The 12,831-nt window shown below is 32.4% G+C and overlaps 1 protein-coding gene across 1 annotated transcript; it reads right to left on the bottom strand.

Annotated features, from left to right (window-relative positions):
• Positions 1–7,123: 7,123 nt before the first annotated feature.
• On the bottom strand, positions 7,124–12,829 carry LOC107030235 (homeobox-leucine zipper protein ROC8-like). Its single transcript, XM_027911879.1, has 5 exons — positions 12,620–12,829; positions 10,827–11,010; positions 9,534–9,802; positions 8,320–8,409; positions 7,124–7,668 (listed from the first exon to the last, which is right to left on the bottom strand). Exons 1-5 carry the CDS (start codon positions 12,827–12,829, stop codon positions 7,297–7,299), a joined length of 1,125 nt encoding a protein of 374 aa, XP_027767680.1. The 3' UTR covers positions 7,124–7,296.
• Between the last annotated feature and the right edge of the window lie 2 nt (positions 12,830–12,831).

Raw genomic sequence — 12,831 nt, 5'->3', positions numbered from 1 at the left:
TTAGCAGAAATCCGACCCAGGTGGAATTACGCCACTCGTGACGGCCCGTCGTACCTGCGACGGTCCGTCCTGCACGTCTGTCACAAAGTTCAGAGACTCAATTTCAGTAAAAGGTCTGTGACGGTCCGTCGTGGCTACGACGGTCCGTACTGCAGTTCCGTCGTGAAGTTAAGAGAGTTGATCCCAGTACCCAGATTTTCAGAGTTTAAGTGTTTTGGAACGATGACCCCCGACGGTCCGTCGTGACCATGACGGTCCGTCGACTGTTCCGTCGACTCAGCCAGTTTCTATCAAAATAATCTTGCTGCTCGAATCGACTAAACAGGTCGTTACACGCTTACTCCATTTTGCTGAGGAGTATATGGAGTAGTGAGTTGATGCTCTATTCCAGCAACTTTACAAAAGTTTTTGAACTGATCTGAAGTGGACTAAGTCCCATTATCTTATATGAGCACTTGTAGTTTGCAGCCGCTTTGATTTTTACCAAGGCTTTTCATTTCCAAAAAAAACATCAGCAACCTCCGATTTTAATCTTAAGAAGTATATCTAACATCCTTGTTATATCTTCAATAGAAATCATGCAGTACCTATTTCCTTTCAATTATAGAGTTTTTTGGGGACCTTCAAGATCTATATGAATCAGCTGCAATTTTCAGTCGCTCTCCAGGTTAATTTTGGGAATGACGATCTCGTCTTCTTACAATGTTGACATGTCTCGCAACATGGGAGTTTTTGTTCAAGTGAAGGTAAACCTTTTACTTACCCTTTTTTTTGCATATACAAAAGCGCCCTGTGGTGAAAGTGATCCAACCGTTTGTGCCATGTTTCTCCAACACCGGACTTAGTTGGATTCCATTTGTTCTTCATCCATTAGATTTAAAGAAAAACTTTTTCCCTGCATTTTAATCTAAATGGTTCCTCACCACTTGGATAAATGATCAGACACACCTTATCTTCAAAAAGAAATTTGAACCCATTTTAGAGTAACCGTCCAACATTTAATAAATTTTTATCAAGTTCAGAATTAAATAGAACTTCATAAACAAATTTTGTGCCTATATAATCTCAATAGCTGCAGTCCACTTTCCTTTTGTAGGGAGGTATTGTCTATTTCCAATCCTGACTCTTGATGTTGTTGTTTTATCAAGCCTTTTGAAAAGATTTTCATCACTAGTCATGTGGTTTGTACAACCACTATCAATAAGACAACTGTCACTTGAAATACTAGATGCAAAACTTGATGCAACAAATAAGTGTTCTTTCTCATGTTGATTTTCAACTTAAGCTTCTCCTTGTTCTTGTTGTTGTCATCCTTTCTCTTTGTAGATGATCTCATCATGCCCAAGTTTTTGATATTTTGGAATCTCATGTACGACTTTCTCCAGCATTTGAAGTGAGGATGATTTTTCCTTTCACAATACTGACATGGGGGAATTTTTCTCCTATGTTGCTGCCTGAATTGTAGCTGCTTCCATTACAAACGAAAACAACACTATATTCTGCATAATTCTTCTTCCCTTTGATTTTCTTGTTTTTTTTCAAGGATAGTTTTGCCGATGGTCCTGAAGTGCACCTTCTACCGATCCTTCCTGTCTTATTAACCTTCTTTGCTCGTGTACCTGCAATGCATTTGGTAATCCTGCCAAAGTTATCCTTGACAGATCCTTGGTATTTTCTATGGAAGCAATGGTTGGTTTAAACTTCTCAGGTAATGTAAGAAGAAGCGTGTCAATAACTCTGCTATCAGGAAGCTCATTTTCCAACATTCTTACCTTTATCACAATGCTAAGAAGCCTGTCTAAGTATTCTTTGACATTTTCAGAATATTTCTTTCTTTATACCTCAAATTCTCTAATGATATTCATAGCTTTCATACTTTTGATTCGCTCATCTCTTTGGTATTCTTCTTTTAAAAAATCCCAGATTGCTTTTGCTAATTCCAACGACATGATTCCGGGAAAAGTTGTAGGTGATAGTGCAGCATATAAGCAAGATTTCGCGTTGGATTTTCTTGTCTTCCTTTACTTGTTAAGCTTGACCTGAGTCATTGTTGGATTGCTTGGTAAAACAGATATTATGTAATCCTCCTCTACTAGTTCCAGAGATTAGTTCTCTCCATAAAACATTTGTGGAGAAATAGCAGAAGAACCTGAAGAGTTTTTTGAATTCATGATGATTCTAATGGCTTTTCAATGGAACAGGTAGGGACATTATTGATGGTCCCCTCATACTACATTCACAAGTCCGTTAATAAGAGGGCTCTGATATCAATTTTTTGGTGTTAACAGCTAAAGAATAAACATACGACAGAAGAAGAAAAAGAGAGATATTACAATAAGTTTAAAGAAGAAATGTTTAAATAGAAGGAACTCCTAACAATATGTAGTAAATAATGTAGTAACAACAAAAACAGAATCTTCCTAATAAGTAGGCACTAAGTCTACCAACAACTCTACATGCCTAAAGACTAGGAAACTCAAAGATGAAAAGCTAAAACAGGAATGTATATCCTCTAAAAACAAAAAATACAGCAGCAACCATGTCATCATGTCAACTCAACATCAATTAACAACTCATGAGGCTGATTGTATTAGAAATAAAGTCAGTAAACTCTTTTATGTTTATCTTGGTTATACTTTTTTAAATTTAATATGATAAACATTTTTTAATGATTTCTATTGTCGTCACAAGAATTCATTCTTTATCTTTATTTTGTTAGTAAATTATCTATTGTTTTTTGCCAGCCATTGTGTACTTGAAATGAGCATTTACTTAAGTCTAAAAACTATCAAATGCTAAATTATCAAAAACAAATAGTATCTCATGTAACAATTATCTAAATCGTGTTTGATGATACATATTTCATATTAAGTTCAAAGCAGGTAACGTACTCATTGTCCTTCAATTTGTGTAACAAATTTTGCTCACTTAATTTTTGTAGTTAACATGGTCTTATGGTATTTTTTTCGTTTTACTAAAATTCAGGGTTCCAAAAATGTGAAAGTAGTGGTGGTAGAAGGAAAGCAATAAAGGGTGTGAACTTGAGCACCAATAAATTTCAGGGTGGTTGCAATAGACGGCAAGTTTCATATGAGTGGAGATTTTTAGCTATTGTCCAGGGAGCTTAGATGATTCTCTTGGAAACAACATCCATTAAAATTTATACTATCAAAATTTTCAGCTGAAAAACTTATATTTTTTTTTCTGAATATAAATGGGAGAAATATCAAAGAATTTGGTTTAAATTTGTAGGTTCATTACTCGATTCTGCAATTTCACGTGTTTTGCTTTATTGCAACTAAGTGAAAGAAAATCTTACAAGAAGTTATTTTGTATACTTCTAGTATTGCAGAAGTGTCAAGAAATTGGATTGCAAACGCTTCAAACGTATTCTAAACTTCAACAGTTCACGAAATCTCGAGACTTTGGTGCTTCAGAATTTCTCAAGTTTGAAGAAGATCTATCCATCAACAGGAAAATTGGATAGACTAAATGGTCTGTCTTTGTATTGTTGCAAAATGATTATGGGTCTTCTCAGCAGCACATGCCAGATAAAATCCCTTGAATACTTGGACATTAGTTATTATTCATCTTTACAAGCACTGCTAGCTGACATTGGAGATATGCAGAGTCTAAGGCATCTTCTTGCATGTGATACCAGTATAAAACAATTGTCTGTTGAAATGTCAAGAAGACCAAATTTAGAATCCTTTCGATGAACGTTCCACAAGATTATATATATAGAGATATTGGGAGTTTATATAACTTAATTTCTCTAGATTTTAGCGGCAACAATTTTCTCTATCAACCATTTGGTTTTTTGAAGTTACCATTGTTATTTCCTTGTGTTTGAATGATTTTAAGAATCATCAAACACTGTCGTAAATATTGAATTTAGAGTACCTTGAAATTCTTGAACTTAGAAACTGCCAAAAATTGGTCATTACAATGTTGACAACCTTCCTTCAATTTAGAAGATCGACATGATTATTTGTACTTCTCTGCAGATTCCATTTGATGAAGGCTTCTTTAGTGCCCCTGCTCTATCGATTCAATCTAGGAAATATATGAGTATGTGGTTAGTCCTCTCTCTCTATCTCGCTCGTATCACATTATTAATTATCTAGTTGTAACATCTCACAATTTTAGAAATCGTTAGGAAGAAGCTTAGAACTGGAAATAGGCATTTTTGGAAATTAAATGGATATTTACTTGAGTTAGAAAAACTGACTTTTTGGTCAACTTCAACCGGTCATAACTCCTATCTCAGGATGAGTTAGGTTTATTTCAAGATATGGTTTGTATGAGTAAGTTATACCCTTTGTAAGTTGGTCTGTTCGGTTAAAGAATTGGCCAATCTGGATTTTAGAAGGGTAGGTTGATCTTTTCCTAAAATCATGAGGCATTTCCTATCACAAATCATAATCCTTGAATTCATAATTCAAATCAAGTATAACGAAGGGTCAATTTAAACTAAAGTCAAGAGTCAAGTCAAAAAAAGTTTATCCAAGATTTCAAAGTTCTTTTACAAATGTTTTAACTTTGTTTTAACACTTAAAGTTCACGATGAGTTAAGCAAAGAGTTCAGATTTGAAGTTCATTTCTTCAAAAGTATACGGGGACTAAATATTCCGAAGGATTAAAAATGTTCACATTTAAATAAGAATGGAAACTGAGATTTCCAAAGAGCCTTTGGGCTAGTTTTCAGAGAAGAGTAATCGCTTTCTAATGAAGAAAGAGAGGAAACATTGATTTCCAACGTAGGCTTTGAGCTATTTTTTTGAGAAATAATCTCAAATTGTAGAAGGAAGTATGTTTCTAAACATAAGAGCTAATATTATATTTTTTTTGGAGTAGTATTGAACACCGATATGAGGAAGAGTTCAGACAACTCACAGCCCCCATAAACCATCTAGCCACCATGGATGGAAAGGGTCAATACTTTTAAGATGATTCCTTTAGTGCTTTATAGCATACACGAGTGGATCTACTTAGTAGTTTAGGTTCTATACTAATGGAAAGGTATAAAAAGTCCCTGGAAGCATGAGGCAAAATGATGTATCATCACAAAAGCTCTTATGTGATGGTTCTCGATTAGAGAAACTGCTACATAATTTAATTGTATTTTATATACACACATACATCTCAGAGTTACATTGTATCTTTGCATACATATAAGGTCAATATCATGTTTTAACTAACTTTTCTTGATATTGCACTTATTTTAAGTTCCTCTATAATGAGTTCAGTCTTGTAGAGTTGATTTGACCCAAGTAAGTTGTTCAAATTTCCGTTCAAGCCTATGTTTGTATGTTAGCATTCCAACTCGCATACTCGTACATTTAATGTACTGATTTCAGTTTTAATGCATCGTATTATGATGCAGATACAGGTAGATAGGATTGACATCCAATGAGTTGTTCAGAGTTAGTTGGTGAGCCTCCTTGTATTCCGGAGGATCCATTTCATTGCTTTCAGTATTAGTTTTACTTTCATTAGGATGTTGTGGGGCTTGTCCCAACATCCATCTCAGTTATTTTAGAGGCTTCATAGAAAGATAATATTAGTTGTTTAGTCTTATTAATTTCAGTTGTATAGTTTAAGACTTGAGTTACCATTTTGGCTAAGATATTATTTTTTTAAGTTATTACATGAACTTATCTTAGATGAGTTTAAGTCTTCAGCTGAGTAAGTAAGTCAGACCAAGGTTTTGCTTGGGGCCAACAATGGTTCTCGAGTGCCACTCCCGCCCAAGGTGTAGACTCAGAGTGTGACACTAATTATGTCTTTGTCTAATGAAGCAGGGGTATTGAATACATCTCTAAAGCAATGAAATTACATCACTATGACCATGAACAGAATTATAAGTTCTTAGGAATGGTTCTCTGGTTTGTTTGTGACATTAAAGTTTTATCCCATTATGGACTCATCGTTGTTATTGTATCGAACACTAAGCCTTTATTTTTTGAGTGGACTAGGTATATATGATTATATCCCACTTTAGACGCTTCATTGTAGGTTGTTTGAATTTGAATTGTGTTTGTTTTGAAACAACCGACAAATTTATTTTACTAACTCGTAATTGGAATTACAAAGAAATTTAAGAACAAAAATGGAAATTGAAGAACACAAGTAAAAGAAAGCGATGAGAAGCAGAACTCATAGAAAGGGGATGAGAGGACTAAACATGTTTCTCAAAAATTTGCAAAATCTCAAAATCACATAAAACTATCCTTTTTGATGGAACCGTTTCTTTACTACTACTTAGCCCAGATTCCAAGTTAACCTGATCCTATTGCTCGTTCTCAGCCCAAAAACTCTTGTCAGATCAATAACGACTTATATGGCATTAGTATCTATATTGGGCTGGACTTGATTCATAACCAAAATGGTGTTGAAGCTATTGCAGCTTAGTTTGGAGTAAAACAGTGTTTTTTCAATGGACATACTTAGGACATGACTCAATGCACAACCAACATGGTGACAAAGGAACACACTTTCTACCTGAATCTGAAGCACATTGTTGACACATCATTAACTACAAGAAGAGGGTTGGAATCCAAATCACTCACCGCTACAGAGAAGGAAACCAAGTAGCTGATTTCTTGTTGCCTTTTTTATTCTAAGGACACAGGTAGACACTAATACTAGTGTGCCTACAATACTCAAACATAGAGAAACAACAACCTATAGATCATAGAGGCAAAACGAGTTGGTACATAAGAGAAATTGAGGAGACACATGATTGTCTGAAGAATGTCAATGCGGCTACAAGTGTGTTCCTTCCGATCCGATCCTTCCATCACCACCTATTACTAGAGGTTGTCATTTGAGGTGTAGCCAAGAAAGAAAGTAAGCAAACAAGTACACATTGGTACTCAGGACAAAAACTTAACCTAGATCTCAAGTAATAATATTGTTTGATGTTTAATTTTTGAGCCTTTTCGTGGTTTAGCCCTAAGCCCAACAACTTGGGTCGCGTCTGGGCTATCCGTGTTCACAACATATAATTCCATCCACATATGGATACAACATATATATACTACTCCCACACTTTAATAATCAGGAAGGCATGACATTGTAACATGACAAAGAACAAAAACAATTATTAGAGAAAATCAAACAAATAAAAAGTCTCAAATAAGTGTATTAATATGAAATATGATTGCAGCAACACATATCACACAGTCTTGAGATTTTAGAAGTCACAAAAAAGGGAACACATCATCCTTCAAAACCACCAATTGTCTTAGTTTTGAAATCTTCAAAAAAAACAAACAAAATGAAATTAAACAATCACAAATCAGAGCAACCCAATGCTTCTTTGATTCTTAAAATTGTGGCGCTCAAAACACCATGAACAGAACCCACTACCTCCATTTTTTGCTGCCTGGAGGTTGGATTATTATTACCACAAATCATTATTTGAAATGTCACTGTCAAAATTGAACCATTTTGTGCATTTGCAGTGTTGTCCCTATTCGAGGAGAGACGACCATCGGGACTTATGATGATACCAGAGGGCAAAATGGGAACTTTCGTTGCATCACCTCCATTGACAATTGAATTGATTGCTCGTAAATCTATGGGTGCATAGACTAAAAATGCTCCCATTTCATCAATACTCGTCTCTTCAAGCAATAACATTTCCTTATGCATATTATAAGGCTGTTTACGCATTACAATAATTAAGAAATATTAGGGTAAATACTATAAAAGAATAAGTGACGATAAGTTATGTTGCTAAACAATAAAAAATTCACAGCTAATCCTATTTAATAATGAATTGTAAAAGGATTATAAGTAATCTTGTTAGCTATAGGGCTATAGGTCATTTAACAACAGATTTACGAGGAATTTCATAGCTAAGTCTTGGTCTTATTCATAGTGAAATATATTTAGCATTATAAGTTTGCCTAAAAGATAGTTAAAGATATTTATTGGATCACCCAAAAAGCCAAGTTAAATTATAAATATAGAAATGAGACAAACAACAACTTGCTATAAATGGCTAAGCTATGATCAGTGTATATAAATTAAACATGAGAAAATTAGTTTTTGTTGTGTGTGTGTTGTAATTGTTAATTTACTACGAGTCAAAAGTAAAATTGGATCGTAGAAAATTCCTTTTGATTCAATATTAAAGAACAAAAAGTCAAAAGGAAAAAAAGATACAAGTTTACAAATTTTGGTATTTTTGCATGACAAAAAAGATAAATCCTGTCATACATAATATTATTTGATTCTTGAAAAATGTCATTATTACATGATAATTTAGGCAGAAATAGCTAATTATAAATAAGTAAATATGACAAATACCTGAATAATCGTAATGTTGTTTCCCGGAAAAGTTCCTGTTGGTACTCGATCTAACTCAATCACATTATTTCCACCGGTCAAAATATCCCACTAAAAAAATCAAATGATAAACAATATCATAATTTAATTAACAAAAAAATATTTTGTGGGATGAGTATTATTTAAGATCACGTATTTAAAACAATATATGTACAATCAATGCCTAGACTAGCAAAACATGTAGATANCCCTTTAGCCTTCCATTCACACTTCATAGTGACTTTGAGTTCATAATTTCACATTATATAAAACATCTAAACCTAAAATAAGAATCTTAGTCCTCTTACTCTGTGTGTAAAAATTGTATAATTTTTGTATGTTAGTTATTATTGTTTTATATTTATCTGTATTTGTACAATTAAATTATTATTTTATCGCATCAAATTGTTGGAGAGAAGTCATATATTTTAAAATTATGCTTATTGGTTAAACTTAAAAATTGAACTTTTAAGGACCAAAATCGATTAAAAATATCTTATTGGTTTGATTTTTGTTTAGCATATTTAAAAACCAATAAACATAACATATAATATATCAAACGAACCGAGCTGACATATGCACACTCTGTTAACAAGGGAACATAATATTAACAAATCAATCATATTCCAGACTTTAACTAATTGTTTTAAAACACTGAACTCATTATATTTAAATATTAACATTATGATATTTATTGAAATAATTGAGAGTTTTACATAAAAATCTATACATGAATTGAAAAGTAAATTTCTATATGGGTATTTTTAGGGGTCATTTGGTTAACAAGATATACAAGGATTGAAAATGTAAAAATTACTTATTTTCTTATATGTTTGGGTCATTGCATTAAAAGTTGAATATCAATGCAAAGATATATACGATCATTCCTTTTTATGACAATCATTCCCTATAACAATATTTCACCTATTATATACTTTAACAACAATATATTATTTGTAATCGCACAATGTGGATCCTGTAGAGGGTAGAATATACACAAATCTTACCCCTATATCTTGAACGAGAGAGACTATTTTAGAAATACCCTCGGCCAATTCAATGTAGAATCAAAGTTTTATTCGGAAACAACATAAATTTTATGTTATATTATTATGTTCTCTATAATAACATTTCGCTATAAAAACAAAAAAAAATTCTAAACAATTTACATTATTATAAAGAGGTTCGACACATACCTGATTTCTTGTCTTGGCATCATTAAAGAAACTGAAGACATCTTGGAATGAAAGAGGAAGCCATAGAGAAGTAGTTGCAATGGCAATAAAGCCTTTTGGTTGGATTGTTTCTTCATTTTTTCTTACTGAAATCCTATCTCCACGGTTTAACTGTGGTGAGATCGAAAAATCTCCATGGTTGTCTGTCATGCTTAGAATTTCAAAAAAACTCTTAACCATCCTTTGAGATACTTGTATAGTATTTTTTTGCCCTTCTGGGTAATGAAACACTGAAAGTAAAATGAAATTTAAATATTACAATAACATATATATCTAGTATAATTCCACAAGTGACGTCTGCAAAGGGTGGTGATATCTTGAGAAGGTAGAGGGATTGTTTTTGATAGATCGTCATTCAAGTAAAGTATATCCAAGTTCAGTTATGAAAAGCAAATACATAAGGTTATAAAGGAGACAACATGTAATACTAAAGTAGAAATAAAATATTAGGAAAGTAATTATAACAATATTAATAAAGAAACAAGATAAGTGTGTCTTTTTTGTTTTTTGGAAAATATTTTTTTTAGGAAATCTATTTTTATTTTCATATTTTTTTTTAAAATTACTAAATATATTTTCTAAAAAAAAAAAAAAACTTCTATTGAAGATTGATAAAAAAATATTAACATATTGGAAAGTATTTTGATAATATTTCTACATGTTAAAGATAATAATAATATTTGAGTGTCGTTAAAGCATTGATATAATACTCAAAGTTGAGATGATTGTAAAGAAAAATGACTTTACACGGAAAATGAGAGAAATGGTCATTTTTCCTGCTCCTTTGATTGGAATTTATTTTCTCTATAAATTATTTCTTGGCCAATCAATAAACATCAAAAAATAAACAATTTTTTAATGGTTTAAATCATACCAAACACACCCCTTAAGGAAATACCAAAAGTTTGAAAAGGAGATATTTCAAATTAAAAATTGAGAAAATTGTCAATAAAAATGACTTTCGAAATTAAAAGAGTGATCATTTTCCGAGCCCATTAAAACAAAAAAATTCACTAGTCGAACGTGGTTAAAATACGTATTATATATATACCTCAAAGATTAAAAAAAATTAAAAGGTCATATTTCAAACATATAAACAAAGATAAGAGATGGATCTGCTACCCCTTCAAGATTTTTAAGTTTTTAAGTAAAGCTGCCTTGAATTGATGAAAAAATTACAATTGATTCTTTTCTCACCTTATAAATTAAAATTCAAAAAAGTAGTCAATAAATAAAGGGAATATAAAATCAAACCTCCTTTTGAATCATGCCTTTTAGGGTATGTTGAACCCATATGAAAATTAAATCTCTCACACATCCTTTGAAGTGTAACAATCCATCTTTTAGCTCCGTATGATTCACGATCACACAACAAATCTCTAAAGATATGATTAACCTGATATTTTTCATATACTTGAACATGTTCCACCCAAGTAACCTGCAAGAGCAAAAATAATCAAGAAACAAGAATAAAAATAATTAACTTAGTTGGAAATAATAAGGAAAGCGTGTTTGAAATTTGTGTTTTTTAGCAATGGATGTCATAAGGCAAGAATTGAAAAGGACCATATGAGGAGAAAGAATAATCCTCGCTCTTTTGATTCAAACATCTGCGACATGAACAACAGTGTATAGGCCGGAGTTCAACATAAAAATGAAGACTAACAACTCTAATAGCATGTTAAAAGGATAGTTATTGAATCTAACTCAATCCTAAAATAAAACTTATCAAGTTGTGGGGAATTTTCCAAGGTTATACACAAGCGGAAAGATTATTTTCTAAAACAATATGGGGACATTTAAATATCCCCCAATGTAAGTCCGAAAGCTGATCATTTTGAGAATAAATTAACAACATAACATGACGACCCAAAATTAGGTAAATCGAGAATAAAGATAGTTTGACTCTTATATAATATTAGAAACAATAGACATCATGAAATAGGCATAAGTATGAGTAAATTTGTACCTATTAAATGACCATTTGAAAAATAAGCTACATAGAAATAGTGATATGTATGTTACCCGTTTAACTTGTAGAGTAAGACTGCAATACTCAAACAACTGTGAAATATAGCTAGAAACAAAGACTCTCTATGGATCCAATGGCTGCATACTTATTTCATAAAGAATAGGGGGGTTGAAACTGTCACTTTACCTACTACTGCTTTATTGGTAGTGCGAAAGACTTTGAGTACAAGAGATATGATAACCCAAGGCAAGATGGGCAGGGTGAGTTGATGATCGACTTTGCAAAGGCACAAAAAGGTGGGAAGTTTTCTACCAAGAAGCTGAATAACTATATCATGGCTACTTTACTAGAGTAGAATGGAATAGTATTACTTTGCAACGAGGAGTACATCCAAGATTCAAATTCATTTTGTTGCTAGCTGTACAGAAAAGATTAGCAATTGTTGAAAGACTTGAAAAGTTTGGTATTCAGGTGTCATCTTAATTTGTGTTCTGTAGTAAAAGAAAGGAAACCTTTGAACCTATTTGTTTTGATTGCCAAGTGACAAATACATTATGAGAAAGAATGTGCATCTGGATAGAAATACCAAAAAAGTATTCACGACTGAATCAAGACTAGTGTTTTTGTGAGGATTGAATATATCATTTAGAGAAAAAGAACAAGATTAGCTTCTATCGAGTAAGACTATATGCTAATAAGGTCTTTAGAGAGATTGTACTGCATATTCATCTAAGAGGACAACACAAGGCAAGATGGAAATCTATTCTAGAAACACTATATGAGTATCCTCAGAGTTGCATTTCCTTTGTAATAGATTAGTTTCTTGATTTTTTTTATGTATGAGTAGGAATTTAGATGGTTAGAAGAGAAGTTGTTATGGGTGTTTCTATGTAATGATTTGTTAGTACATGAAAATCCTTGTGATAAAAAAATAAAATAAAATTCAAGAACAAATGCAGTATAAGACTACATACAATTGACCCCAGTAACATGGACCACGTGTATAGAGGGAGCTTAATGCACATATTTTTCCTATTATATAAATATTGATATAGAGAGAGGATATGATTCTTACTTTACTTTGGCCATTGCCCATATCTTGAATTGCACAACCAGATGGAAACTTCCAACAATAAGAAGGTACACCACTGTGAATGTCGTTGAATATATCATATGAAATATCCACCATGATCCATGTTGTTGCATCAAGTTGTCTACAACCACGTATGAAGAAAAATTCTCTAGCTTCAACTAGAGGAGATAAAATATGCAACTTTTCATACATCT

The sequence above is a fragment of the Solanum pennellii genome, chromosome 9 (genome assembly GCF_001406875.1).
Source record: "Solanum pennellii chromosome 9, SPENNV200".
In the NCBI taxonomy this organism is placed as follows: Eukaryota; Viridiplantae; Streptophyta; class Magnoliopsida; order Solanales; family Solanaceae; genus Solanum; species Solanum pennellii.
Note: the sequence above shows the minus strand (reverse complement) of the source record. Positions and strands in the feature narration are given on the sequence as shown.

What these genes read in the sequence shown, in the direction of transcription:
- LOC107030235 (XM_027911879.1), bottom strand. Translation starts at nt 12,829, where the DNA reads ATGTATGAAAAGTTGCATATTTTATCTCCTCTAGTTGAAGCTAGAGAA. An exon ending in AAGGCATGATTCAAAAGGAG is followed by an intron (nt 9,803 to 10,826) that starts GTTTGATTTTAT and finishes TTTTACTTTCAG; the next exon opens with TGTTTCATTACCCAGAAGGG. An exon ending in ACAACATTACGATTATTCAG is followed by an intron (nt 7,669 to 8,319) that starts GTATTTGTCATA and finishes ATGCGTAAACAG; the next exon opens with CCTTATAATATGCATAAGGA.